Here is a 26,143-nt window from a genome sequence, read left to right as displayed (position 1 = left end):
TTGATGCATTTTAAAACTGTTAAAGATGTTACAAATAATATTAATAATAAACTTTTTTTCCTGGACATTTAAGAAGCATCAGGCTGCTAAAAGATATATGAAGGCATGGGGTACAACATTTTTTAGAAACAGATTTGGCTTTTAAAACTCTTTATGAGTCTCACAAAGGGCGTTTTCCAAACTGCATTTTTGTGCTCTTGAAGGGCACTTGGAGAAGGGGATGCCACTCGAAGGGTCATTCCTTCATTTTTTCACAAAGGGCCCTGTCACAAGTCTTTTGTGATGGCTACATTCAAACTGTAATGTCATGCTCCATTCAGAGTGCCCACATCAAGAGATCTGTCCTTCGTAGTGAGTAGGGCATAGGGATGATCAATTTCAACTGGAATTCGCCCAAAGTATCTTCATCCCAAACAAAGGCTGGACTGGTTATGTAAACTCTCTGTTGAGTGAGACACACTAGCAAAATGAGTAGAGGATGATTTATGTCAGCCTACAGTACCATGGCTGACAAAAGGCATCAACAAACAATACAAGCTGCATTTGTACTGCCCTGCCCTGCATATGTTCATGTTTTGTTTACAATAAAAAGCCATTATTAATAAAAGAAAGTGTCTTAAATGTATAATTATCGCCTGATTATCAAATGATTGTCCAAATATTCTTAATATTGACAGCAAAAATGCATTTTCATTTGACATTTCTGAATTAAATTGTTCAGAAAAGTCTGCTTTGAAAGGTGTACAGGATAGAATAGCACTGCATGAAACTGTACACAGAAGAAAAAGGGCCAACGCCTCTGTTTTGATAGGCTGCAGGTATGTTTCACAGAAAGGGGAGGGCACCAGCCCGTTCTTTAACTTGGCTTGGTGTTTTAAAACATGCCAGCTCTTGACGGACAGCGAAAGTACTTGTTTGTGGGAGGGTAGCTACAACCAGTCGCTCTGTCATTGTGGACGTTGTATTTGAGGTGTACCTGTCCTCTGAGAAACTTCAACAAGTTTGCTGAACGAAAGACATCAGAGCGGAGTCCTTACTGTGCCATCTTTGCAGACGGGTGTTGGAGAAACTGTCAAAATGTTCAGAAAAAAGACCGCCAAGAACACCGTGAAGATCACTGAGAAAAGGTCGGTGGCAACTGAATACACTGTCATTGTGTGCGTCCGAAATGTTTTGATGGTTTGCTCGAGAAAAGAGCTGGAAGGAGTTTGGTGCTATGTTTCGTTGTCGTTTCATGATCCTTTGGCATATATAGCCACATTACACAGGTCATAGTGTATTGTGAAATATTGTATATATGATAAAGAACTGTTTTTGAACTAAATTTCGCATGTGTTTCATGCCTACTTGCCTTGAGGTTCTTGTTGTAAGTAAAAGGGTGTGGCGGAAAGTCAAGGCGCTGTAACAGGTTGGATAACTTTTCTCTTAATGCTTAGATAAATTTTGATTGGCTTGATATAATTTTTCTCTGTATGTTTAAAGGAGCCGTTCAGACCGAAAACGTTCTTGCGCTAAAAAAAAGCCAGAGACAGAGCAACGAACAGAACAGAACACCGGTATTTTGAGACGCGTTTCTTTTTAAAAGGATAGTTCACCCAAACATGAAAATTCTCTCATCATTTACTCACTGTCATGTCATCCCAGATGTGTATGGCTTTCTTTCTTATGCAGAACACTAACAAAGATTTTTAGAAGAATATCTCAGCTCTGTAGGTCCATACAATGCAAGTGAAAGGTGACCAAAATTCTGAAGCTCCAAAAAGTACATAAAGATAGCATTAAAGTCATCCATCAGACTCCAGTGGTTTAATCCATGTCTTCTGAAGCGATCCAGCTGGTTTTTTGGTGAGAACAAACCAAAATGTAACTCCTTTTTCACTGTACATCTTGCCATTGCAATCTCTAGGCACTATCATGATTTCAAGCTCAATTACACTTCCTAGTTCAAGATGCATGTGCAACTCTGCAAAATCTAGCACTCGCTAGATGGCGCTAGGAAGTGTAATCAAGCTTGATCATGATCGTATGATCTAGATTTATAGTGAAAATTTAGTTATATTTTAGTCTGTTCGTCACCCAAAACCGATTGGATTGCTTCAGAAGACATGGATTAAACCACTGGAGTCTTATGGATTAATTTTATGCTGTCTTTATGTTTTTCAAAGCTTTAAAGATTTGGTCACCCTTCACTTGCATTGTATGGACCTACAGAGCTGAGATATTTTTCAAAAAATCTTCATTTGTGTTCAGCAGAAGAAAGAAAGTCATACATATCTGGGATGGCATGAGGGTGAGTAAATGATGAGAGGATTTTCATTTTTGGTTGAGCTATCCCTTTAACTTGACACTGCGCCTAAAACACGCTGCGATCCAGCGCAAGACGCTTTAAAAAACAGTGAGAAAAACACCTTCGGTGTGAACAGCCCCCTAACTCATTTGGGTGGTCTCACTTCACATTTAAATGTGACTTTCCTGTCGTGCTGATGTCAAATCGAATCAGAAACAGTATTTTTATTTCAGGTTTTGCTGTAAATGTTTTGTCAGGGCGTGTATGTGTGGAATGATGACAGTGAATGGGAAGGCATGCTAGGCTACCGCTGTCAACCCTCATCCCTTTGAAATAAACAAGTAGATAACCTTCATACTACTAACCTTTTAGTTCAGACACACTCCATTTAAACCGTGTCAAGTATTCCAAGGTGAGACTAACAGGGAACATTCAGTCAGTTTAAAAAAATGTCTTGTCATTTGTATGCTGTATTGAGTAGTGTGGAGAGGTTTATCTGAAAATATTTTATTGTTATTCTCTTTAAAGTAATCCATTTTAAAGTAGGATTCCACTAACTGTGGAATTAACAGGACAGAGTTCACTTAATAAATATATATATATATATATATATATATATATATATTATTATTTTTTTTTTTTTTTTTTTATATAAAGTCTGATGGTTGGTGGTAGATGTGACAGAAGTTCAAGTTAAAGCAAGCATAATTTGCTGGTGATTTGAGAGATCTAGCCTTCTCCTTTGTTTTAGCAGTTCTAGGATTTATTATTGGCTAGGATATTGGGCACTGATATTACTTAAAGCAGTAGAGAGAAGTTCACAGCAACCACAGAGCATTTTACTCTAGGAACATTTTTTCAGTTCTGTTGAAATTGTTTTATTGGTTACAGATGTACAGAAAAAAGATCTTTGCCTAAACACGTAGTTTTCTGTTTAGGTCATCTTTGAGCGTTCTTCAACTGTGGAATACTCAATGGGTCACTTAGTGTCAAATATACCAAGTTTTGTGACTTGTCTGCCTACATTGCTTTTGACAGAAACAAGGCATGGCACACCGAAATATGGGTGGTGTGTTTGCATTGAGAAACAAATGGACACCACCTTAGTATAGCACTGTTCTTTAAGTTGTTAAGATTTCTCAGTGGATTTTATTTATTTTGGAGTTGGACAAGGAAAGACCTTTAGCAAGGAGGAGGAAAACAAGCAAAAAAGTGACTCAGAAAGGCAAAAAGACCAATAATTTCATATTGACATTGTCTATATTGTATCATTCAGGACATTTTACACACAGACCAGTTTGCAGCTTTATTCCTTTGATTTTCAGTTTTACTTTAATAATTGTTTTTATTTAATTTAAAGTCTCATGCTTTAACAACAGTTCTTCTCTGCTTGTGTGTTGTAGTACAGATGTCTTTAGATCTCTACAGAAATGTAGATAAGTCTTTTTAATCTTCTTACAAAAGAAGACATTTGTAGTAAAACCTGTTTTACCTGTTTGGGTTTCAAACGCCCTCATTAAAATGACTTTCTCAGTGTAATTATCACCCTCATTTACATATATCACTCATAACTTGTAAACCAATGAAGAACAGACATTTCTACTGTTGTTTTTGATTGTTTTATCCTCCGTTGAAACATAAAACTGTGCTGTGCCCCCTCTTTCATGACATGACATTATCATTTTACTGTGTGTTCAGACAATGGTACATACATTATTTATAACTCCCACTAACATGTTCTAACTCCATTGTTAGCCTAATGATTCATTGAGCGTTAGCCTTGAGGCAAATACAGGCCAGGATGTGCAATTGTTTTCCTCATCAAGTTAAGTCATGTCTGACACACTGTAAACAGCATTTCACTTGAAATTGAAGAATGCCATAAAAACTATCCAAGACATAAATGTTAAAGAGCATAACTGCATTTTTCATTCTGTGAATTCTTTGTCAGATGATGTGGAAGGAAAATAAATATAATTTTTTTCCCCTCAGTGTCTCATTATCCAATGTGATATATTTGTGCAAGTCCTGTATTTATTTTCAGAGCATCTCAGTCAAGCTTGGCACGTATGTGAAGTAGTATAGGAGATGCTTTGTCCTAGATCCAGAGATGTAACACAACAGCCTAATACATATGTAACAGGAGAGCCTCTATTTTGGCAAAATAACTTATGTATCATGTTCATTCATATCACTGAGACTTTATTAAATGCTCCCTCCAAAAATACAACTTTAGCATTTCTTTTTCACCTCAGACCACCTGAAGGTGATCTAGCTGTCCTGATTGACAAGTTGCAGAAGAATGCCGACAAGGTGGAGAAGAACATCGTTGAGACAGAACAGAATCTCAACAGAGTAAGTACAGCACACGCTTCTGTGGATTACAAATCAAAGCCAGAGACTTAGTTACTCTTGCTGTCTCCTCACCATTAAGCATCTTAATGCTTATTCAAATGTGCCACGTTAGGGTTATTTAGGGTAAAAAGCTGGAAAGCATATGCCAGTGGCAAGAAACAAGAACTATTGTTGCATAACAGTTCTTTACCCACCATGTTGAGACTGACTTTAATGATTTTATGTTTGGGATCCCAGAGTCAGGACTGAAAGAATTTGAAGGAAAAATGAGATGTTTATTCTCATTAGGGATGTGCACGAGTAACCGATTTATCGAGTATTCGTTCAGCTTCAAATATTCAAATAGTAAAAACACTACTTCATTATTGCAATTTGATTTTTCTATGTGCCGTGGGCAGCAGTGAAACTGCTCCTCTCAACTAAATCTTGCTCATACAACTTAATGCATTGGTTGGTGCTGTGGATGCATGACATTGTTAAACAATAGTTCACCCATAAAGAAAATTCTGTCATTATTTAAAGTGATTGTATCACTTCAGAAGACTTGGAATGTGTGTTTTTATGCGTAAGTGCAAATGTTGTTTTTTTTTGCTAGATGTTATCGTTTATGCACAGTGCTCATTTTTAAATAAGGAAAACAGATTCAAAGGTTGAAGGTTGAACTTAAATTCTAAATTCCAAATAATAATTAAAAGTTAGAGTACTCGAATACAAGACTGCTCAAAATGCCCTAGTCATGACATCATTGGGGTCAATGATGTAATGCAATTAATATCTAATTCCTTTCAAATGCTGTAAATATGTTCCTCTGACCTATTCAAAACCCAGTAGGCAGATATTATTGAACTTTAACCCTCTGTTTTATCATAAAGTAGGCATGCATTTTTCAGAAATGTGACTGGTATACATTCTAGTAACGTTTCTGCAAAAACACATTATTAATAATACAATAAAAGAAAACAAAATAAACAATAGACAGGAGTGTAGTAATGTGAACACCAACCAGAGAATATTAGCATGTAAAAAATAATTGCATTTATTCCTATTTTATACCTAGGATCTCTGAGATCCCAAATATATGTAACATTTGTATAATGGAGCTGAAGCATGTTATCAAGTTTACATTTAGTTTATAATCAGTTCTCAATCTGATACTTCAATGTTAAGAATATTTTTGAGCTGTTAAAGTGAGGGTTAATTGCATTAATCTTTGATGTTTCTAGGATATCAGGAAAATCAATGAGGGCAAGCAGCCACTGTACCAGGAAGACACCAACAAAAGGATCCTGAACTCACTGGAGCTATTGAAGAGTCTGGATGAGGATGCAGTGCAGGCCACCCATTTGAAGCACCCTCAGGCTGAGATGATTGAGAAGGAGTGAGTACATGCTGTATACCCAGGTCCAGATGGAATCTGCAGACTTCTTCATGTTTTCTGTGCTAATTGTGGGGGGAATGCAGAGTTGAAAGTAGTACAGTTGTATTGGTAGCCAAAATCATAATCAAATGAGCCAAAATATTTAATAAACGCACACGCAAGGGGTAGGGGTTTGTGAATGAAGCGCGTTCAAACTGCCGAGTTCTGCGCACACAGATTAGTGTGGGACTGCTCATACTTGACTGGCTATATCCACTTTTAATATTCGCCAACAGAATCTTTCTGTTATATTCCATGCAAGCAGAATTTTATGCCATGCCTATGACAAAAACATAAAAAGACACTTAATTTAAATATGATGTTCCTCTGAATATGGGGATGCAGAATGCTCATTTTTTCTCTTTTCTGGAACAGTATGAAACAGCTGCGAGTGCGTGTGATGAAGCTCCACGAGGAACACGATCGCATTTACAACATCACAAGATCGGAACAGGCTCCCACCGTCAATTGGGGAAAGATGATCAATGATAAACTGGTGTGTAACTTATCAGTCCTGTCTCTTGAATCTTTCACTTGCATATATGGTTTAAAAGTGATGATTCATGTGCAAATGTTTTCTGATGCAGGCAAACCTGAACAACAGAGGATTCGGACAAGATCTGCCCACCGTCGAAAATGAAGTGGAACAGCACAATATTTTCCACAGTGAAGTGGAGGCATTAGCTCCGTATATCACTGGAGACAGGGTAAGTTTGTTTCTCACGGTTGCTGCAAGAAGTAGAACATTTGATGCTTTTGACCAGTCATTCGACTGACGGTCAAATGTGACTTATGTGTGACTCATCTGCTTAACTTGCATAACAGGACAGTTTGGATGGCCAGCAGGCGAGGTACAACAGGCTACTGGTGAGACTGAATTTTTCTGTCTTTAATTTGCACCTTAGTTATGCACTGACAATGTGATCTCATTTGAATTTATATGCAAAGTTTGGTTATTTCACACAAACTTTTTGAATGTTTGTACAATTTCAATAACTTACGATTTTTTTGAAACCCAAAGGATCTCTAAAGCTGTACATATGTAAATCCATTTTAGATGCTGTCAGTACCTTCATATTGTACATTTCTGTATCCAGTGAAATCACCCTGGCATTTAAAGTCTCAGTTCTCACTTAGTAACACTCATATAGCAGTTATAGTAAAAGATCAGGGTTCATTTGTCAGTTCTTGTTGCACCGTTTAGCACTATGTTAATTTACCCGAGGGGCTCTGTATTGTGTACCACTACTTGTGTGAGCTTCATTAAGTTAATGAAGTCCTCTGTTATCTGTCTCTCTTAGGAAACCTCAACTGCTCGTCAGAAGAACCTGCTCAGTCTGAGGGACTACATGCAGCGCTGTACCAACGAGCTCTACTGGATGGACCAACAAGCTGATGAGCGAATTACATATGACTGGAGTGATAACAACCTGGACTATCCAGCCCGAAAGAGGCAGTATGAGGTAAAGCTCAGGACTGAACATCTATTTAGTGATAGGTTATACATAAATGAGCTGTAATTCAAGATGGCAATAAAACAGATTACCTGCACTGTCTTTTACAACTTGTATTGAGGTGTTATTTTCAAATATGCTTTCATGATTCAAGCTTCCCTCATGAAATACTGTTGTTGAAATGAAATACTTGTTGATTTTACTGGAAGTTGCTGTGTTGTGGTGTGAAATGCTAAACTCCATATAAAACTATTTTAAACAGCATTTTGCTAATTCTTCAATTATTTGTATGCGTGCTGTTTTTTTTTTGTGACAAAATTAATTAAAGGGATAGTTCACCCCAAAATGAAAATTCTCTCATCATTTACTCACCTTCATGCATTCAGATGTGTATGACTTTCTTTCTTCTGCTGAACAGAAATGAAGACTATTAGGAGAATATCTGAGCTCTGTTGGTCCATACAATGCAAGTGAATTGTGCCCAGAACTTTGAAGCTCCAAAAAGCATATGATGGGAGCATTAAAGTAATCCATAAGACTGCAGTGGTTAAATCCATATCTTCAGAAGCAATATGATAGGTGTGGATGAGAAACAGATCAATATTTAAGTCCTTGTACATATCGCCACCTACTGGTCAGGAGGAGAATTTATAGTAAAAAAGGACTTAAATATTGATCAGTTTTTCACCCACACTTATCACATCACTTCTGAAGATATCGATTTACCCACTGGAGTCATATGGATTACTTGTATTTATATTTATATTGCCTTTATGTGTGTTTTGGAGCTTTAAAGATCTGGCCACCATTCACTTGTATTGTATGGACCTACAGAGCTGAAATATTCTTCTAAAAATCTTCGTTTATGTTTCACAGAAGAAAGAAAGTCATACACATCTGGGATGGCATGAGGGTGAGTAAATGATGAGAGAATTTAAATTTTTGTGTGAACTATTCTTTTAATGAGATTTCCGGTACATGGAATATTTGTACTTTTTAAAATGAAAACTTAAGTGTGTACTTTCTGTGCCACCGAACGGAATAACACAAATATATATTGTTTATAAATAGCTTTCCAAATACGCCCCCCATCTGCTGTTGATTAAACAAACTGATAGCTCCACCCATTGTCGTTGTTGTGTCGCTCAAAACAATCAGAGGAATTTTTATAGCACCACAGAGACACAGTGTTTATTAAGGCTTGCATATAGTTTGTCTCTGCATATTAAGCTGGGATAGGAGAAAGTATTTTAACACTGGAAAAGTTACACCATTCAGCTCTAATTTGTCACACTGCAGAATCTTTCAAAATGAACAAGTGAAGGAAAAAGGTGGTTAAAATGGTGAAACACTGTACAGCACCTTCCTATATGCATTTATAAAAAATAACCTAGAATTCTAACCTAGAATCTTGATATTGAGTAAAAAAAAAAAGGTTTAATGGACATGTAATGCATCAACTACCCATTAATTGTAACGTGCTGTTATGCACTTGACATCAGAACTTCATCAGCAAGTGTCTGGAGTCAAAGGAGAAAACCATCACCCAGCTGAATGAAGACGGAGAAGAACTTGTTGAGCAGAACCACCCAGGAAAAAATGTCATTGGGGTAATACTATAAGACATTTGCTATAAAACATTAAACATAACAGTAACTGCAACAGACAGATAAAATGATAAAGAAAAAGCATTGAAAAATGATTATTATTCCATTTAACAAAGGACTGTTATAACATTGTTTTTAAAACTAGTTTTATATTTATATGCTGATAAAAGCTGAATTCTACAAGTGCAAAGTACAAGTGCATCCCATCTACTCCACCCTAATTTGATGTCTGTGGCATAGGCATATTTGCTTTTTCCTAAACATGTCTTATTTTTAGGCACACATGGATGCTGTCCATGCAGATTGGAAGGAATATCTCAACTTGCTTATTTGTGAGGAGAATCACCTCAAGAACATGGATGACTATCACAAAGTTAGTCTGTTAGAAACAGAGAAAAAAAAAATCTACTGTTCCATACTGTCCCATGTCTGCTTTCAGTGTTGTTCATTTGTGCTTTTTTTTTTTCATCTTTTCAGTTTCAAAAGGATGCAAGAGACATTAATGATGTGCTGAAGCGCCTGGAGACCGAGATCAACCAGAAGTATAATCCTGAGTTTAAAGACATGTACCAGATGGAGGGCCTGATTGCTGACCTGGATGTAAATATATTGTTCTATTTTTGTGCTTATTGCATTTACCACATACTCTAGAATATTTAAGACATGTTCTTGTTTCATGTTGTATGTTAAATGTGAAGTGTGTAATTTTTTTCAATGTTAAAGGTGCACTCAGTACGTTTTTGTTCACGTTGTCTTGGACTTACACTGACACCTAGGGCCGTGGATGCAGCATCATTCAAACTCAGTAGTTTTCAGTTTCAGATGCCATTGTAGAAATTCACTATTCACAGCCAGCCTGGATTAATTAAATCCCTGAGTGAACGTGTCAAATAACAGGATGTTTACTGAGATTAAGCAGTATTCGGCTGGTCATGTGATTCTAACATGGCAGCCCCCATGAGGGGACCCTCTCCATGTAGAATAAAACAGCTTTTATAAGGTCACTGATATGACTGGAGTCTTCATTTTAATGTGAGTGGTCATGATTTTAGACATTGGTTTAAAAATTACAATTAATTTCTTTAGAAGTAAAACTTTTTAAACGAGAAAAAAAATTACTGAGTGCACCTTTAAAGTACTTTCTTGCATTTCAACTTAAGATGCAGAGACAACTGTCAGTAAGACATTTGTAGGTTGACCACATCCCCCCCCCCCACCCCCCCCGAATATGTAAACATGGTTATGGCAACATTCTCTCAACCAATGGCGTGAGTTTGGGGCGGGAGTATCTGTTTTCAACCAAAGGAAGACGGGTGTTCGGAAAACCTGTTAGAAACCAGACATTTTTTTTGCTTTTGGAGAAAATTACACACTTCTACTTTAAATGAATAATGACTGGAAAGCTGTATTCAATATCTGAGGATGTTTGTGTCTGTGTCGACAGGATCAGGCAAAAGCCATGGATCATTATGACGAACGTCTGAAAGCTCTTCAGAAGCGCAGTCTGCAGGTGCTACCTCTAAAGTACCGAAGGGAGACTCCTCAGAAACTGCTCCCTATCGAGGCTCTGTGTGAATATGATACTGACGAGGTACAGAGTCTGAGCTTCTCTCTCACTCTATACATGCGGCTTTGAGCTCCTCGAATTCCAGTCAGTGAAACATCAGCTATTATCATGAGAAAGCACAGAGAACTCTTTCTCTGCTTGGGTTTTAGATTCCCCCATGTAATGTATTTAAATCCATAAGACGGCCTTCACCCAAATGAATCATCTTGTTTAAACCTCCGGAAACATGTGCAGAGGTTTTAATACGGATTTCACATTTATTTAAAGGTTTCATGTTTTGCCTGCAATACCAAGTTGAAACAGGGCTTACTTTGCTTATTTTGCATGACACAGGGTTCAATTTTGCGAGGAGAGAGTTACACTCTGCTCAAGAACAATGGGCCCAAATGGGATGTGAAGGACGCAAATGGCCGCACAATGAGTGTTCCAGGAGTGTGCTTTATAATCCCACCCACCGACCCTGAGGCTGTGTCCATCGCTGAAAAGTGGGTATTCTTCTATATCCAGGGTTTCCACTGTCATGGAAACTTATCATGGAAATATCATGAAAATGTTGTCCCTGAAAAGCCTAAAGAGTCATGAAAAAGTACATTTAAAATGTTCTTGTTATTCTCAGCTCGAAAATATTTTGTCCGCTAGAAATATCTCTTTGAGAGTGCAATTTTCTATAAAATTATTTTTTTAAAATCATTGTCTGGAAAAGTCATGCAAATTCAGTGGTCAAAATGAGTGGAGTAAAATTGTGTCAGTTGTGTCTAAAATTAAGATGTCCCCAAATTGTTCTGCAGTCTGATAAAACAGCAAAAAAGCATCAAACAGAAGGTGGCCAGCAGCAAATCTGTATTACAGGCTCGACTAGGGGAACTAAGGAAGGAGAGTACAGGCAGTCAAGGTTAGTGTCTAACATTGTAGGACTGAGAGCTAAACAAGATGTTACACTGCTAAAGAGACTAACTTGATGGCATTTTATGTCTTACTGCCCGATCACAGATAAACAAGAGCTGCAATGCCGTCAGCTGATGGCAGGACTGGATAAAGTGATTGGTGATCTGGATAGGCAGGAGAAGGCCATTTACTCTCGAGTGCGCCCCCCACTGGAGCAAACACGTCCTGTACAGGACAGTGCTGACAGGCTACAAGAAATGAAGGTACAAAGTTTGCTATGGCTGTTGTTTTATGTTTTTTATTTTATGTCAGTAACTTTCAATATTGTTCATTACTTCAGATTCTGTTTCAAATAATGTTGCGTCCTCCAAAAGGTTATAACAGTATGTTTCCACTGTGGTATTAGCATGAGGAGCCTTAATCCAGTATATTTTTTGCAGGATATTGGTTCCACAGTTCGTAAAATAGAGCCAGAAAAGTCTGCAAAAGTGCAGGAGGCTGAAACTTTCCTCAGATCCACTCCTAAATGTGCAAGTGCACCACAGCTCTACACTAAGGTGGATGAGACTAACAAAAAATACAACAAAGTTGACTTGCTGCTGAAGAGTGCAGATGAGAAGTATGTATAATTCCCCCTTATATATATTAAGGAATAAAGTTTTGATAATTGAAAACCTGAGGCTGAAAAAAAAAAACTGTCTTTTTGTAGACTGCAGAATTCCAGTCGCCTGGAGAACTCTTTGCAGAATGGCAAAGCTCTACTGTCCACCTTTGAAAACAAAATGGCAAAAGAGGAGGTCGCCCCGTCTGACATCAGCTCGCTGGAGAAGACTCAGCGCGAGTTGGCGGTAAGATTTGTTATCCCTACCACTATTTTTAAGGTTCCTTATGCACTTGTAGCTCATGCATTCTTTTATATAGGACATTGCTTCTGAGCTGAGGGCAAAAAGATCTACTGTCACAGAGACAGAGCAGAACCTGAGAGCTGCCAAGGCCAGCTGTGACAATATGGCCACCAAAGTTCAAGAACACTGCCCTGATATTGAGAGGCAAGAGGCAGATGTTCAGAAACTCAACAAACGCTTTGACAACCTGAACAGACAGATTGATGCAAGGTGAGATAATAAATGTAGCATATGTTATTTTACATATATTCTTATATTCAGTATATGGTCTGTATATACTGTATATAGGAATTCCACAGATTTCTTATTCAGAATACTACTTACTGTGATTTATATTATTTAAATTAAACCTTAATAATAATTTTTTATCATTAATGTTTATTTTATATAAAAATGTATTCTTGTTGTTTCTATAAATTATATCTTACTGAGAGTGTACACAATCAGTTAAATCAGATATTTAACTTTTAATTATTTAAAATGCTTTAATTTTACAGATCACAAAGTCTGCAAAGAGCCAAAGTGGCCTATGCCAACTACCACAATGACTATGACAACCTCAACAGCTGGCTTTCACGGATACCAAACCATGAACCACGCGAAACTGACGATATCAAACAGATTGAAGCAAAACTGAAAAATCAAAGAGTGAGTCTTTAGCCATATTTATGATTTCAACCATAGCAGTTCTATTATAGTCAAATTATAGGCTATTATTTGTTTACTAAAACCATATTTTAAATGTACAGAATCTGCTTTCCGACATCGCGAGAAAGGAGTCTGACCTGAACAATGTTTCAAGAAATGCACAGCTTTATCAGCAAGCAATCAAGGTAGAAAAACCAGAGTGTATTACGTTGAGTGCATTATCCAGTTATCTTGTTGCAAAGCCATGTGGCATCTTTTGTGTAACTGCTTTCAGGACTATGAAAATGAAGCTGAACGGTTTAAAGCCATCCTTGACCTTGAAGATGGCTTGGTTCCCCAGACATACAAAAGGAGCAGACTTCAATCTCCTGCTTTGAAAGTGAAGGGAGAGGTGATTTTCTTTTTTTTTTTTTTTTTACAAAAGTAAATACCTAGATCAAGTAATTTGTGTTATATATATATATATATATATATGTTTTTAATAAGAGCACATCATGATTATTTAAACGTTGTTGCATTCAAAAGGAATCTGCTATTGAGGCCAAATTCACTGAAGTGAATGCTGTGAACAAGCAGAGACTGCAGAACCTAGAGTTTGCTCAAAGTCTTCTTAACCAGGTAGAACACATTATCAAGAGCCATGCATACCAATAATCATACACTTCGGCATAAACGTTGCATCTGTGTTGTTTGACTCACTGAATATTTCAAAATTCTTTATAGCAACCAGAGGTCACAGTGATCAGACAAGACGTCCAGACCGTGAGATCATCTGCCCCAGGAGAAGAGCCCTGGAGAATCAAAAAACAGCTTCAGGAAGAAATCCAGCGGAGAGAACAAATGGAAAGGGAAATTCAGACAATCCAGAGTGATATCTATATATTAGAGGGCCAAAAACCACAGGATACAATTGTAAAGAAAGAGTTAATCAAGAAGGTGGCTGACCCCCAACTGGAAGAAGAATTTCACAAAGTCCAGCAGAAGCTCTCAGACGAACGCAGAAACACTCGTGTCCTGGAGAGTGAACTAGACACCCTCCGCATTAAGCTACGTGGGATTGAGGCCGAAATGAAAGAGGGAGCTCAGCAGTATACCGTCAAAGAGGTACTCCGCATTGAGAGAGACAGGGGGCAAGAGGAAGAACTCAGGAAACTAAGAGAAGAGCTAGAGGAACTCAGGCGGGTGAAAATAGTCAAAGAAAATGAAATCATTCAGATTCAGAAGCAAGTTACTATACTTGCAGAGGAAAAAACCAAGGAACAGGAGATCATTACTGAGCAGGAAGTCATTAAAGTTCAAAATGACCCTCAACTTGAGAGCGAGTATAGATTATTGCTTGAGAGAAAGCAAAAAGAAGTAGACAGCCGAACGCAACTCGAAGATGAGCTTCAGTTCCTGCAGGAGAAACTGAAGCGTCTTGAAAAGGAAAAGGCAATGGCTGAGGAGAAGATCACCATCAAAGAAGTGCTGAAAGTCGAGAAAGATATTGGATTGGAGAGAGAGGTAGAGAATCTGAGGAGACAATATGAAGATGAAAAATCCAAGCGCAGTGCTTCTCTGAGAGAGAAAACAGACCTCCAACGCAAGATTACTAGCCTGGAGGCAGAGAAGTCAAAGGTCATCATTCAGGAGAATTTGCGTGAGATTGTGCGACCTGATCCTAAGGCGGAGACAGAGGTGGCAAATCTTAGATTTGAACTTGTAGAGCAGCAGAGAAGGTGCAGAGATTCAGAGCTTCAGCTGAAGTCCCTTCAGGAAGAATTGATAATGCTGAGAAACAGAGGCCCACAAATTGAATACAAAGAAATCATCAAAGAGGTCATCAAATACAAGACTGACCCAGAAACAGAAAGAGAACTGGAGAAACTCAGGATTGAAATTGTGGACAAAACCCACTTAACAGAGAAAACAGAGACTGAGATACTCCAACTCAAAGATGAGATTCAGAGATGGAAAGACACCAAGCCTCAGATTCAGACCAAAGAGGTAGTAAATGAGATCCTGCAATACAGAGAGGATCCTAATACCAAAGAGGAGATTGAGACTCTCAAGCGGAAACTGGCTGAGGAGCAGAGGAAACGCTTGGACTTAGAAAGAGAAAGGGCTTCCAATGAAGAAAGAATCAGGCTTAAGAAGATCAACTTATCACAGGTGAGGGAAAAGATTGTCCAGCAAGAAGTAGTGAAGGTGGAGGAGGATCCAGTCTTGAGGTCTGAAATTGACACCTTCTCTCAAAATATCAACAATGAGCAGAAACAAAGGGAAATCTTGAAGGAAGAGCTGCTCAGGCTGCAACATCAAAAGGCTGACCTCGACCTTCAGCTCGAGGAACTGGAACGTGAGCGCAGAGCTCGCAGAGATGCTGAGCTTGAAATTCAGAGGTTGAGAGTCCGGCTTAATGAATTAGAGATCAGAGACAAGGAAAACAGAGAAAAGGTTACCGTAAAGCAAAAGGTTGTATTACAGCAGGATCCTCAACAAGAAAAAGAGCACTCCATCTTGCGTCTCCAGGTTGAAGAGGAGAGGCACAAGCGTATGCTCTTGGAGAAGGAGTACAATGCCTTGTTGCAGCAGCAAGACACACTTGAGAGAATGGAAGTTCGTGAAAAGGTTGTGCGAACTGAAACAGTTCAAGTCGAGAAAGATCCAGAGGCAGAGATTGAGATTAACAGGCTAAAGAGAAGTCTTGAGGAAGAGACAAGGCGACGACGTGAGCTGGACCAAGAGCTTATCACAGTGAACTCAAGGATTTCTGAGATGGAGTTCAATAATACAAAATCATCCAAAGAACTTGACTACATTCGTGATGAAAGCAACAGGTTACAGCAGGAGAACCAGCGCCTACAGAATGAGATAAGGAAGCTTCACGCCGAAATCGAGATCACAACAAAAGAAACCAGAACCATCACAGAGTCTGGTCCAGTGGAGAATAGCAGGAACATGGAACTTCGACTGCAATCCTTGCAAAGAGAGCTGTCTGACCTTAAACGTATCAGAATTGAGAAGGATGAAGAAATTGAGAAGCTACAAAAGAGCCTGTCCACAATCAGGGTCAAAAGAGAGCAAAGAGAAAGTCACCTCCGTCGTTCAATTGTTGTCATTGATCCAGACACCGGGAAGGAGATGAGGCCTGAGGAGGCTTACAAGCTTGGGCTCATCGACTGGAAAATGTTTGTAAACCTTCAGAGTCAGGAATGTGACTGGGAGGAGATCACTGTCAAGGGTCCAAATGGCGAGTCCTCTGTTCTTCATGACAGAAAATCAGGAAAGAAGTTTTCCATTGAAGATGCTCTGAAGGCTGGAAACATCACAAACCGCCAGCTGCAGCAATATCAGAACAAAGAAATCAGTATCCAAGAGTTTGGTGTCATGCTGTCCGGCACAGGCAAATAAATCCACTAATTAGAAAACATTATACATAACCGTTTGTGTTCCCAGATTGCAGCTAAAATCTCATTTTGTATTCTCTTTCTTAATGTATTTATTTTCAAATGCATTTTTATATCAGTGCAAGATGGTGTTCCTTTGGTTATGGTGCTGAATTTGGGTTAATGTTTCTATCACTGTTCCTAAAGTGTTTTCATTGAAGGTTAGAAAGAGCCACGTTGAGCATGTTTTACTGAAATTGTTTCAGATTTACTTTAATCTGATCTAATATGTGCAGTGTGTGCCTTAATGAAAAAGTTAAAGCCCTATCTGTTTCTTTTGGTTTTTTCACTTGTGTCAGATGAATCTATTCTACTTTCATGTTTGATTTGAGATTTTAAAATACAATATGGACAAACCTGAGTACTGTGTGTTCTTGTCTTTCAACTTGTTCTTGAAAATATGAGCCCATTTCCAGGCTGTGAATTCACAACACCAGTAAATATCACAAATAAATATCAAATATTTGATTAGTAATGTTAAAGGTGAATATGCATTATGTTTAATAAACTATAACATTTATACTAATCTTTATAGGAGCCACAAAATAATAAAGGTCAGGGTTAATCATAAAAAAAAAATCTGGGCAGTTGATAATCAGAAAGCAGTAGGGTAACAAATTAACCAGGTTTTGGCAATGGTGCATATTAAAACACGGTGGCAAGTTATTTCCGTAGTATTTTTAGGTGTTATCTTGTATCTGTTTGAGGAAACATCTCAAGGCATTGTGGGAGCTGCAAGGCGATCGTCTGTGTTCCGCGACTGCTATCGGGTTCTTGGATAATGTATAACGTGCGAGAAGGGCAGCTGTTGGACTTTCTGGTGCCCCTCGATCTAGGGCAAGTAGGTATAGCTGCAGGCCGGAGACCTCCAAATGGGGGTGGAATCTCCAAAAGAGGGCGGGGTTACTCCAAATTTGTTATGGTTAGTGGCTAACTATATATTTAATGGCGTTTCGGAGCTATACCTGTAGTTATCCACAATATCCTCAGTCCCGTGATGCTTTGCGGGTGGTGTAGGCAGAACTTCCGATTAAGCGTAAACAATCATTATGTTATGTACTAGCAGCATTAAAAATCACAGAAACTTGAGAACAAATGGTCACAGAATTATAGCGAGGCGATATTTTTCTTCCCCATCTATCTGTTAATGGATATGGGTTTGAGGATGATGGCCAAATATAGCAAATAGGAGCATTTTAGTTATTTTGTTGAGTCTTTATCCATCGATGGAAGAACCTGAGCAGACTAACCTGAAAAGCTATGTAGCCTATTAGGTCCTTCACAGCTGTAAAGTTGGACATGTTTATTTTAAAGCATATATTGAGTATAGTCAGAACCTGAAGAGTTTGCTGTACCGAGATTATGAACTTACTGTAGATACAGGGCAGGTCCAGACAGCAGGATGCTCATGTATTACAGGACTCAGGCGATGATACCGTCATGCTGCCGATCTTCAGATAAAATACAAATATTTTGTGGGAGATGACTGTAGTAACAAGCTCAATCTAGCTTTATAATTGTTAGTTTACATAAATAATTTCCGTATCTTAATGCTATAACCCACATGAAATGTATTAGTGTTGACTGAACAACTGATCCTGTTGATAGATTGAATTTATCGTCCTTGTGTAGGAAATAACTATGTATTAGCAGCCACACAATAAACTGTGCCGTACAAAAAGAGCTACATGCAATACAAATAAACATATTTATTTGGACATACATTATAAACATTGTACACAAAAGTGCAATGTTCTCTGTAAAGTAAATATAAAACAGTATGTATTATTAAAATCACTGTACAAAATTTAATTGATACTGAAATAAAGTCCACACTGTTTTCCACATCACCTTTCCCCTTTAAGCAAAGACAAGTACATTCTGCAAAGACACTCAAAACAAAGTGAATTGCAGGCAGGAAAAATGCAGGAAAGAGGAAAATCAGACTACAATTAATTTAAAACGTGATAAAACATCTCACTACTGTACATGTCTCATCTAATAATAATGGTCTTCCACTGTAGACTTTATCCATTTAGCATCACAGCATGAAAACAGTTGAAAACATTGTCACTAATCACACAGTTCAGAAAAAAACAGATCCCTTTTATACTCAGTAATAAAGCCATTTCAAAACATGTAAAGCATTCACAAAAAAAGATGCTGAATATAAATGAACAAACTCTCAAAATTTCTAATGAACTTTCAGCACATGTACACACACCTGTTAGCACAATAATGCTATGTTTATGTAATTCATTGCGCTCCATTTCTGGACATCTATTGTAGCCGGACCGTAACGGTGGATAATATAAGTAACCCCCGCTGTTGACTTGCCAATAAAGTGAAAAGGGCACACAAAAAAATTATTCCAAGATTTTTCAAACAGATGTTCCTAAGTAAATCCTTCTGTATGCAACCGATGGAAGAAGCAGCATCTGGGACTGGAGCGCTTTGCGAGTGGTTTCTGATCATAACATTGCTGTTTTAGATAAAACTTTAATTTCACTTGATTATTAGGATAACCATTAACTGCACACATTGTCCGTGAAATTTTTAAGACATCTTACAGCATTTAAAAAGCAAGAATCTAACCACATGACACAAGCAAGCAGTGACCGGCTACACACAAAACGCCAACCGATCGCACTTCCGCTAGCCAACCGGAAATTCTGCCCACCTTGCGAAATACAGTTGATTTGCTGAGAATATTGTGGATACCCTTCTCCTCTAGAGAGTTGATGCCTTACGCAGACTGCATAATATGTGTATAGAGAGCGGTGGTACTGTGTTTAACAATATACCATAGGAAATTTAGCCTATGTTTCTCTCTGAGTATTTAATGGAATTTTTATTCTTAAATCTTAAACTGTGTTAAAGTGTAACTATATGCCCTGGGTCCAATTGTGTAAAAACATCCCACAATTCACTGTGCTGACTAACTGCCCCCCATCTTCACACGGGTCTTCAATAGATCACTGGAGCAGTATGAAGTTCCCTGCTGCTTCAAACTCTCCACCATCATTCCGGTCCCCAAAAACCCCAAAGTCACAGGACTTAATGACTACAGACCTGTCACTCTCACATCTGTGGTCATGAAGTCATTTGAGGGACTGGTTTTGGCCTACCTGAAGGACATCACTGGACCCCTGCTGGACACTCTACAGTTTGCTTACCGAGCAAACAGGTTTGTGGATGATGCTGTCAATATGGGACTGCATTATATCCTGCAACACTTCAACAGACCTGGGACTTATGCAAGGATCATGCCTGATCCAAACTGACCCAGCTCTCCATGCCCACCTCAAATCTGTCGATGGATCACCAGCTTTCTGACCAATAGGCAGCAGCTAGTAAGACTGGGACCCTCACTATTAGCACTGGTGCTCCTCAGGGATGTGTTCTCTCTCCACTGCTCTTCTCCCTGTACACAAATGACTGCACTGCAAAGGACCCCACTGTCAAGCTCCTGAAGTTTGCAGACCACACCATGGTCATTGGCCTCATCCACGATGGTGACGAGTCTGCATACAGATGGGAGGTTGAACAGCTGGCTGTCTGGTGTGGTCACAACAACCTTGAGCTGAACATGCTCAAAACAGTGGAGATGATAGTGGACTTCAGGAGAAATCCCCCCGCAGACTGAAGGAAACTACAACGGACAGGAATGCTGAGAGGATTATTGGTGCCCCTCTGCCCACCCTCAAAGACCTGCACATCTCCAGAGTGAGGAAACATGCAGGTAGAATCACTCTGGACAACACACACCCTGTCCACTCCCTCTTTGAACTGTTGCAATCTGGCCAGAGCTACAGAGCACTGAACACCAGGACATCCAGGCACAAGAACAGTTTTTACCCTCAGGCCATTTTCCTCATGAATAATTAAACTGCCTCAGGACTCACCATAGTGCAACAATGTAAATACAAATCTCATGTACATATGTAAATTCACATATTTAATTCAATAACTGAACATACCCCTACCTTGCAAATACATTACCACTTGCACATGTACATACGCCATTCTGTTATATGTCCAATTCTTTGTATGTCTATTTATACTCTTACCTTGTTTTATATTCTGTGTATGTTTTGTGTAATGTTCTGTGTGCACTTGTTTCTCCTATCAACTGTGGCGAATATCCCGTGCATTTCAGCGTCGCCCTGGAATACTCTTCTCTCTCTCTCTCTCTCTCAATTCCAGACTCCAGCAATGAGTGAGCGCCGATCACCGCACGCATTCCGCGGAAACTTCACTGAACACAGGACTCACAAACACAAACTCCCCGGCACGCTCACCCTGCCCCTTGCACCGAAGATACCAAGCATCATTAAGTTCTTCTTTTATCTATTGTCACAATAAAACACCCTCTTTGTGGGACTGTGCACTTGAGAATAACTGTCTGTGCCTCGTTCATTCTGCCACAGTGGTGGAGAATGCTGGCTGAAATGAAGAAAATGAGGTCAGACAATGAAACTTACCCCAATTCTCCATCTGGTTTTTCCACAGGTCCAGCTTTCTCTCTGGAAACAATGGAAGAGCTCATGTATCAGCTCGCGAATATCTCCCTCTGCCAGCAACAAATCATGGAACAACTTTCAGTACATCAAGAGCGGGCGGAACAGGAGCTCATGCAGCTGCGATTGGAAGCCACTGCTCACGCTCCGATCCCCGAATCCCGTGCCCAATTTAGTCAGCTGATCACCTAGCTAACGGAGCATGATAACATGGAGGCATATCTACGAATGGGCGAGAACGCTTGCGCCCTTCCTAACGGGGGAAGCGCAGCACGCCTACTACGCACTCAGCCCAGCCTCCGTTGAAGACTATAAATAGCTAAAGAATGAGATCTTGGCACAGGTGAGGCTTTCACTGGTATGTGCGGCACAGCGCTTCCATGAATGGGTGTATGATGTTCAGGTTCCCGCCATGCGTACAGGCTTCGCAGCTATCCTGTCTAGCCCGTCTATGGCTGTTGTCCAGGCAACCGACACTAGTACAGGTAGCGGAACGAGTGATGGTGGACAAGTTCCTCCAGTCCCTCCCCCGCATGCAACAGCGAGCTGTAGGAATGCGGAACCCCGAGACCCTCGCCGCCCTGGTGGAGGTTGTGGAACTGGCGGAGGCAATGCTAGCTCTTGGCGGCAGAGAGAGAGCTGGCACCTATTTCTGGAAAACGCACCAGGAAAGGCGACCACTGGAGGGCACCTCACGGCCAGTAAGCAGACCAGCGACACCATCCGTTCGGGAGGAACCCATGCCCACAGACCCAAACCCCACGGGGGCCCGAGCCTGGCTGGCAGGTTGCATCGTTCACCGAGCAGTGCCCTGGGAAGCCCCAGAAAGGGAGTTGAAGGTCGAGAGCCACTGTGTGAAAGCCCTCCTGGATTCCGGGAGCACAGTAAGCCTGGCCAAGCCCCAGATAGTTTCCCCCTGACCACACAGCAAAGCCTCAATCCCCATCACCTGTGTGCATGGCGACACATGCTATGTTCCAACACGGTCAGTTACCATTAAGGCCAAACCAGGAAGCTGGCCAGTGGAGGTCAGGATTGTCAAAGATCTGCTGGTGCCCCTACTCTTAGGATGAGACTGGCCGGGCTTCGAACAGATGTTGGCCCAAACTGTCCAACCTGCCAGCCGCCGGGGCAATGCTGCAGGGGACCCTGTCCAAGACCATGGAGATGCCTGGTGTTGCTGGCCACCGACAGTGAGCGAGATGGTGAGTTGAGAGTGATTTCTCCTAATGAATATTCTGACCTCTTCCAACAGATAACAGAAGGGGGCGCGTTCGTCAAGGAACAATGGGAGGACAACCATCTAAGTGACTGCTGGTCCCAGGTCAGAGTAGTCAACGGCAAGGTACGACTTCCCACCCCCCACCCCTCTCCTCACTTCATAGCAGACCAGCGAGACCATCCGTTCGGGAGGAACCCATGCCCACAGACCCAAACCCCACAGGGGCCCGAGCCTGGCTGGCAGCTTGCATCGTTCACCGAGCAGTGCCCTGGGAAGCCCCAGAAAGGGAGTTGAAGGTCGAGAGCCACTGTGTGAAAGCCCTCCTGGATTCCGGGAGCACAGTAAGCCTGGCCAAGCCCCAGATAGTTTCCCCCCGACCACACAGCAAAGCCTCAATCCCCATCACCTGTGTGCATGGCGACACATGCTATGTTCCAACACGGTCAGTTACCATTAAGGCCGAACCAGGAAGCTGGCCAGTGGAGGTCAGGATTGTCAAAGATCTGCTGGTGCCCCTACTCTTAGGATGAGACTGGCCGGGCTTCGAACAGATGTTGGCCCAAACTGTCCAACCTGCCAGCCGCCGGGGCAATGCTGCAGGGGACCCTGTCCAAGACCATGGAGATGCCTGGTGTTGCTGGCCACCGACAGTGAGCGAGATGGTGAGTTGAGAGTGATTTCTCCTAATGAATATTCTGACCTCTTCCAACAGATAACAGAAGGGGGCGCGTTCGTCAAGGAACAATGGGAGGACAACCATCTAAGTGACTGCTGGTCCCAGGTCAGAGTAGTCAACGGCAAGGTACGACTTCCCACCCCCACCCCTCTCCTCACTTCATAGCAGACCAGCGAGACCATCCGTTCGGGAGGAACCCATGCCCACAGACCCAAACCCCACAGGGGCCCGAGCCTGGCTGGCAGCTTGCATCGTTCACCGAGCAGTGCCCTGGGAAGCCCCAGAAAGGGAGTTGAAGGTCGAGAGCCACTGTGTGAAAGCCCTCCTGGATTCCGGGAGCACAGTAAGCCTGGCCAAGCCCCAGATAGTTTCCCCCCGACCACACAGCAAAGCCTCAATCCCCATCACCTGTGTGCATGGCGACACATGCTATGTTCCAACACGGTCAGTTACCATCAAGGCCGAACCAGGAAGCTGGCCAGTGGAGGTCGGGATTGTCAAAGATCTGCTGGTGCCCCTACTCTTAGGATGAGACTGGCCGGGTTTCGAACAGCTGTTGGCCCAAACTGTCCAACCTGCCAGCCGCCGGGGCAATGCTGCAGGGGACCCTGTCCAAGACCACGGAGACGCCTGGTGTTGCTGGCCACTGACAGTGAGCGAGATGGTGAGTTGAGAGTGATTTCTCCTAATGAATATTCTGACCTCTTCCAACAGATAACGGAAGGGGGCGCGTTCGTCAAGGAACAACGGGAGGACAACCATCTAAGTGACTGCTGGTCCCAGATCAGAGTAGTCAACGGCAAGGTACGACTTCCCACCCCCCACCCCTCTCCTCACTTCATTGTGGAAAATGGTCTGCTTTACTGTGTGTCGCTCACAGGCGGGGGGAGGAGAAACGCCTCTTGGTGGTGCCACGTATGAAGATGGAGACCGTGCTCGAGTTGGCCCACTCGGATCCCATGGCCGGGCACTTAGGAATTGAGGACACCACCCGACGAATTAGGGACCGGTTCCATTGGTCCGGACTGGACGCGGAAGTGAGGTGCTATTGCCAGAGCTGCGTGGTCTGCCAAAGAACGGCTCCACGACTACCTCCCCCCAGCCCCCTCATACCCCTGCCCATCATCGAGGTGCCCTTCGAGCGCATCGGGATGGACCTGGTGGGACCACTGTCGAAGTCTGCCATGACATGAGCACATCCTGGTCATAGTGGATTATGCGACTCGGTACCCCGAAGCAGTGCCACTGAGGAAAGCCACCTCCATGAACATCACTCGAATGCTGTTCCTGCTGTTCAGCTGAGTCGGCATCCCAAAAGAGATCCTCACTGACCAGGGCACTCTGTTTATGTCCCGGCTCATAGCAGACGTGTGCAAGCTGCTGCAGGTGAAACAACTCCGCACCTCGGTTTACCACCCCCAGACAGACGGATTAGTGGACCGTTTCAACAAGACCCTAAAACGGATGCTGAAATGGGTGGTAACCGAGGATGGGCACAATTGGGACCTCATGATACCCTACGTGCTGTTCGGCATCAGGGAAGTGCCTCAGGTATCCACTGTATTCACACCCTTTGAGTTACTGTTCGGTCGCCAGACCCGGGGCCTGCTAGACGTTGCCCGGGAGGCTTGGGAGCAATAGCCCTCGCTGCACCGAACAGTAATTAAGCATGTATGTGAGATGAGAGAGAGGATCGAGAAAGTGATGCCCCTGGTGCGCGAACATCTGGGAGAGGCCCAACGTGCCCAGCAGTGCACGTATAACCACCCTGCCCAAGCTCGTGAATTTCACCCCGGAGACCGGGTCCTGGTGCTGATCCCCTGTGCCACATCTAAGTTCCTGGCCACCTGGCAGGGTCCCTACACCGTGGTGGAATGGACAGGGCCGGTAACGTATTGCATCCGGCAGCTGGGACGAAGACAAGCGGAGCAGATCTACCATATTAACCTCCTCAAACACTGGACTGATCCCGAGAGATGGGTTGTCGGGTACGCCCAAACAGAGGCCCCAGTGGTAGATCTGGGAAACCAACTCTCTGCGAATCAAAAGAAGGAATTGGAAGCCCTGGTCGGACAGTTCAGTGACGTGTTTTCAAGTTGCCCCGGGCGGACCAACATGATCCATCATGAAATTCGCACACCTCCTGGAACCATTGTGTGGCAGCATCCCTACCGGGTCCCGGAAGCTCGCCGACAGGCTATAGAGAAGGAAGTACAATGGATGCTACAACTCGGGGTCATCAAAGAGTCCAGAAGCCCCTGGTCCAACCTGATAATAATAATTTATAATTATAATTTTCTTTATTTATCACACATTATACATTTTGCACATATACGGTGAAATTCTTCTTTTTCACATATCCCAGCTAGGCTGGGGTCAGAGTGCAGGGTCAGCCATGATACGGCGCCCCTGGAGCAGATAGGGTTAAGGGCCTTGCTCAAGGGCCCAACAGTGGCATCTTGGCGGTGCTGGGGCTTGAACCCCCGACCTTCTGATCAGTAACCCAGAGCCTTAACCGCTGAGCTACCACTGCCCTAAATTGTGATGGTTCCGAAGGGTGATGGCACCCTCCGCTTCTGCAATGACTTCCGGAAGTTGAATGAAGTCTCCACCTACAACAGACGCCACGGATACGGGTTTGGGGGCCGTCTTGTCCCAAGTCCAACAGGGAGAAGAACACCCCATAGTGTACATCAGCCGGAAGCTGACCCCAGCCAAAACCCAGTACGTGGCAGTGGAGAAGGAAGCGTTGGCCATAAAGTGGGCCATCCTGGAGCTACGATACTATCTACTGGGCCGGAGATTCACTCTGCTGACTGACCACGCCCCGTTTCAATGGATGGCACGAGCGAAGGACTCTAATGCCAGGGTAACCCGCTGGTTCCTCGCCCTCCAGGACTTCCATTTCAAGGGTGTTCAAAGGAGGGTCAAGTCTGTGTAAAAGTTCACTCCCTCCCCCCCATCCCCTCTGTGTGCTTCCAGGTCCAGGACGTCGCTTGCGGGGGAGGGGGGGAATGTGGCGAGTATCCCATGCCAGCGTTGCACTGGAATTGGAGCTCATTTGCCAATCAACGGTGGAATGCAGATGCTGATCGGCCTCACCTGCGAACAGTCAGCTGGAGGGGATTTAAACACCGGAGAAAGAGGAAGAGGGTGAGCTTTAACTGGAAGG

General features: G+C 42.1%; 1 protein-coding gene across 1 annotated transcript; it reads left to right on the top strand.

The window, feature by feature from the left end:
* The first annotated feature begins 896 nt into the window (after positions 1–896).
* On the top strand, positions 897–16,914 carry ppl (periplakin). Its single transcript, XM_051716862.1, has 22 exons — positions 897–1,127; positions 4,543–4,642; positions 5,866–6,020; positions 6,435–6,555; positions 6,647–6,766; positions 6,885–6,926; positions 7,361–7,522; positions 9,016–9,123; positions 9,398–9,493; positions 9,598–9,720; positions 10,565–10,711; positions 11,021–11,172; positions 11,476–11,579; positions 11,678–11,835; positions 12,013–12,191; positions 12,282–12,420; positions 12,494–12,687; positions 12,975–13,125; positions 13,227–13,310; positions 13,400–13,516; positions 13,651–13,743; positions 13,849–16,914. The coding sequence occupies exons 1-22, from the start codon at positions 1,078–1,080 to the stop codon at positions 16,516–16,518; spliced, it is 5,265 nt and encodes a 1,754-aa protein (XP_051572822.1). The 5' UTR covers positions 897–1,077; the 3' UTR covers positions 16,519–16,914.
* The last annotated feature ends 9,229 nt before the right edge of the window (positions 16,915–26,143 follow it).

Source organism: Myxocyprinus asiaticus, chromosome 14 (genome assembly GCF_019703515.2).
Source record: "Myxocyprinus asiaticus isolate MX2 ecotype Aquarium Trade chromosome 14, UBuf_Myxa_2, whole genome shotgun sequence".
In the NCBI taxonomy this organism is placed as follows: domain Eukaryota; kingdom Metazoa; phylum Chordata; class Actinopteri; order Cypriniformes; family Catostomidae; genus Myxocyprinus; species Myxocyprinus asiaticus.
This window is presented reverse-complemented; position numbering and strand designations above follow the sequence as displayed.

What these genes read in the sequence shown, in the direction of transcription:
- ppl (XM_051716862.1), top strand. Translation starts at nt 1,078, where the DNA reads ATGTTCAGAAAAAAGACCGCCAAGAACACCGTGAAGATCACTGAGAAA. An exon ending in AGATGATCAATGATAAACTG is followed by an intron (nt 6,556 to 6,646) that starts GTGTGTAACTTA and finishes TTTCTGATGCAG; the next exon opens with GCAAACCTGAACAACAGAGG. An exon ending in ACAGGCTACAAGAAATGAAG is followed by an intron (nt 11,836 to 12,012) that starts GTACAAAGTTTG and finishes TATTTTTTGCAG; the next exon opens with GATATTGGTTCCACAGTTCG.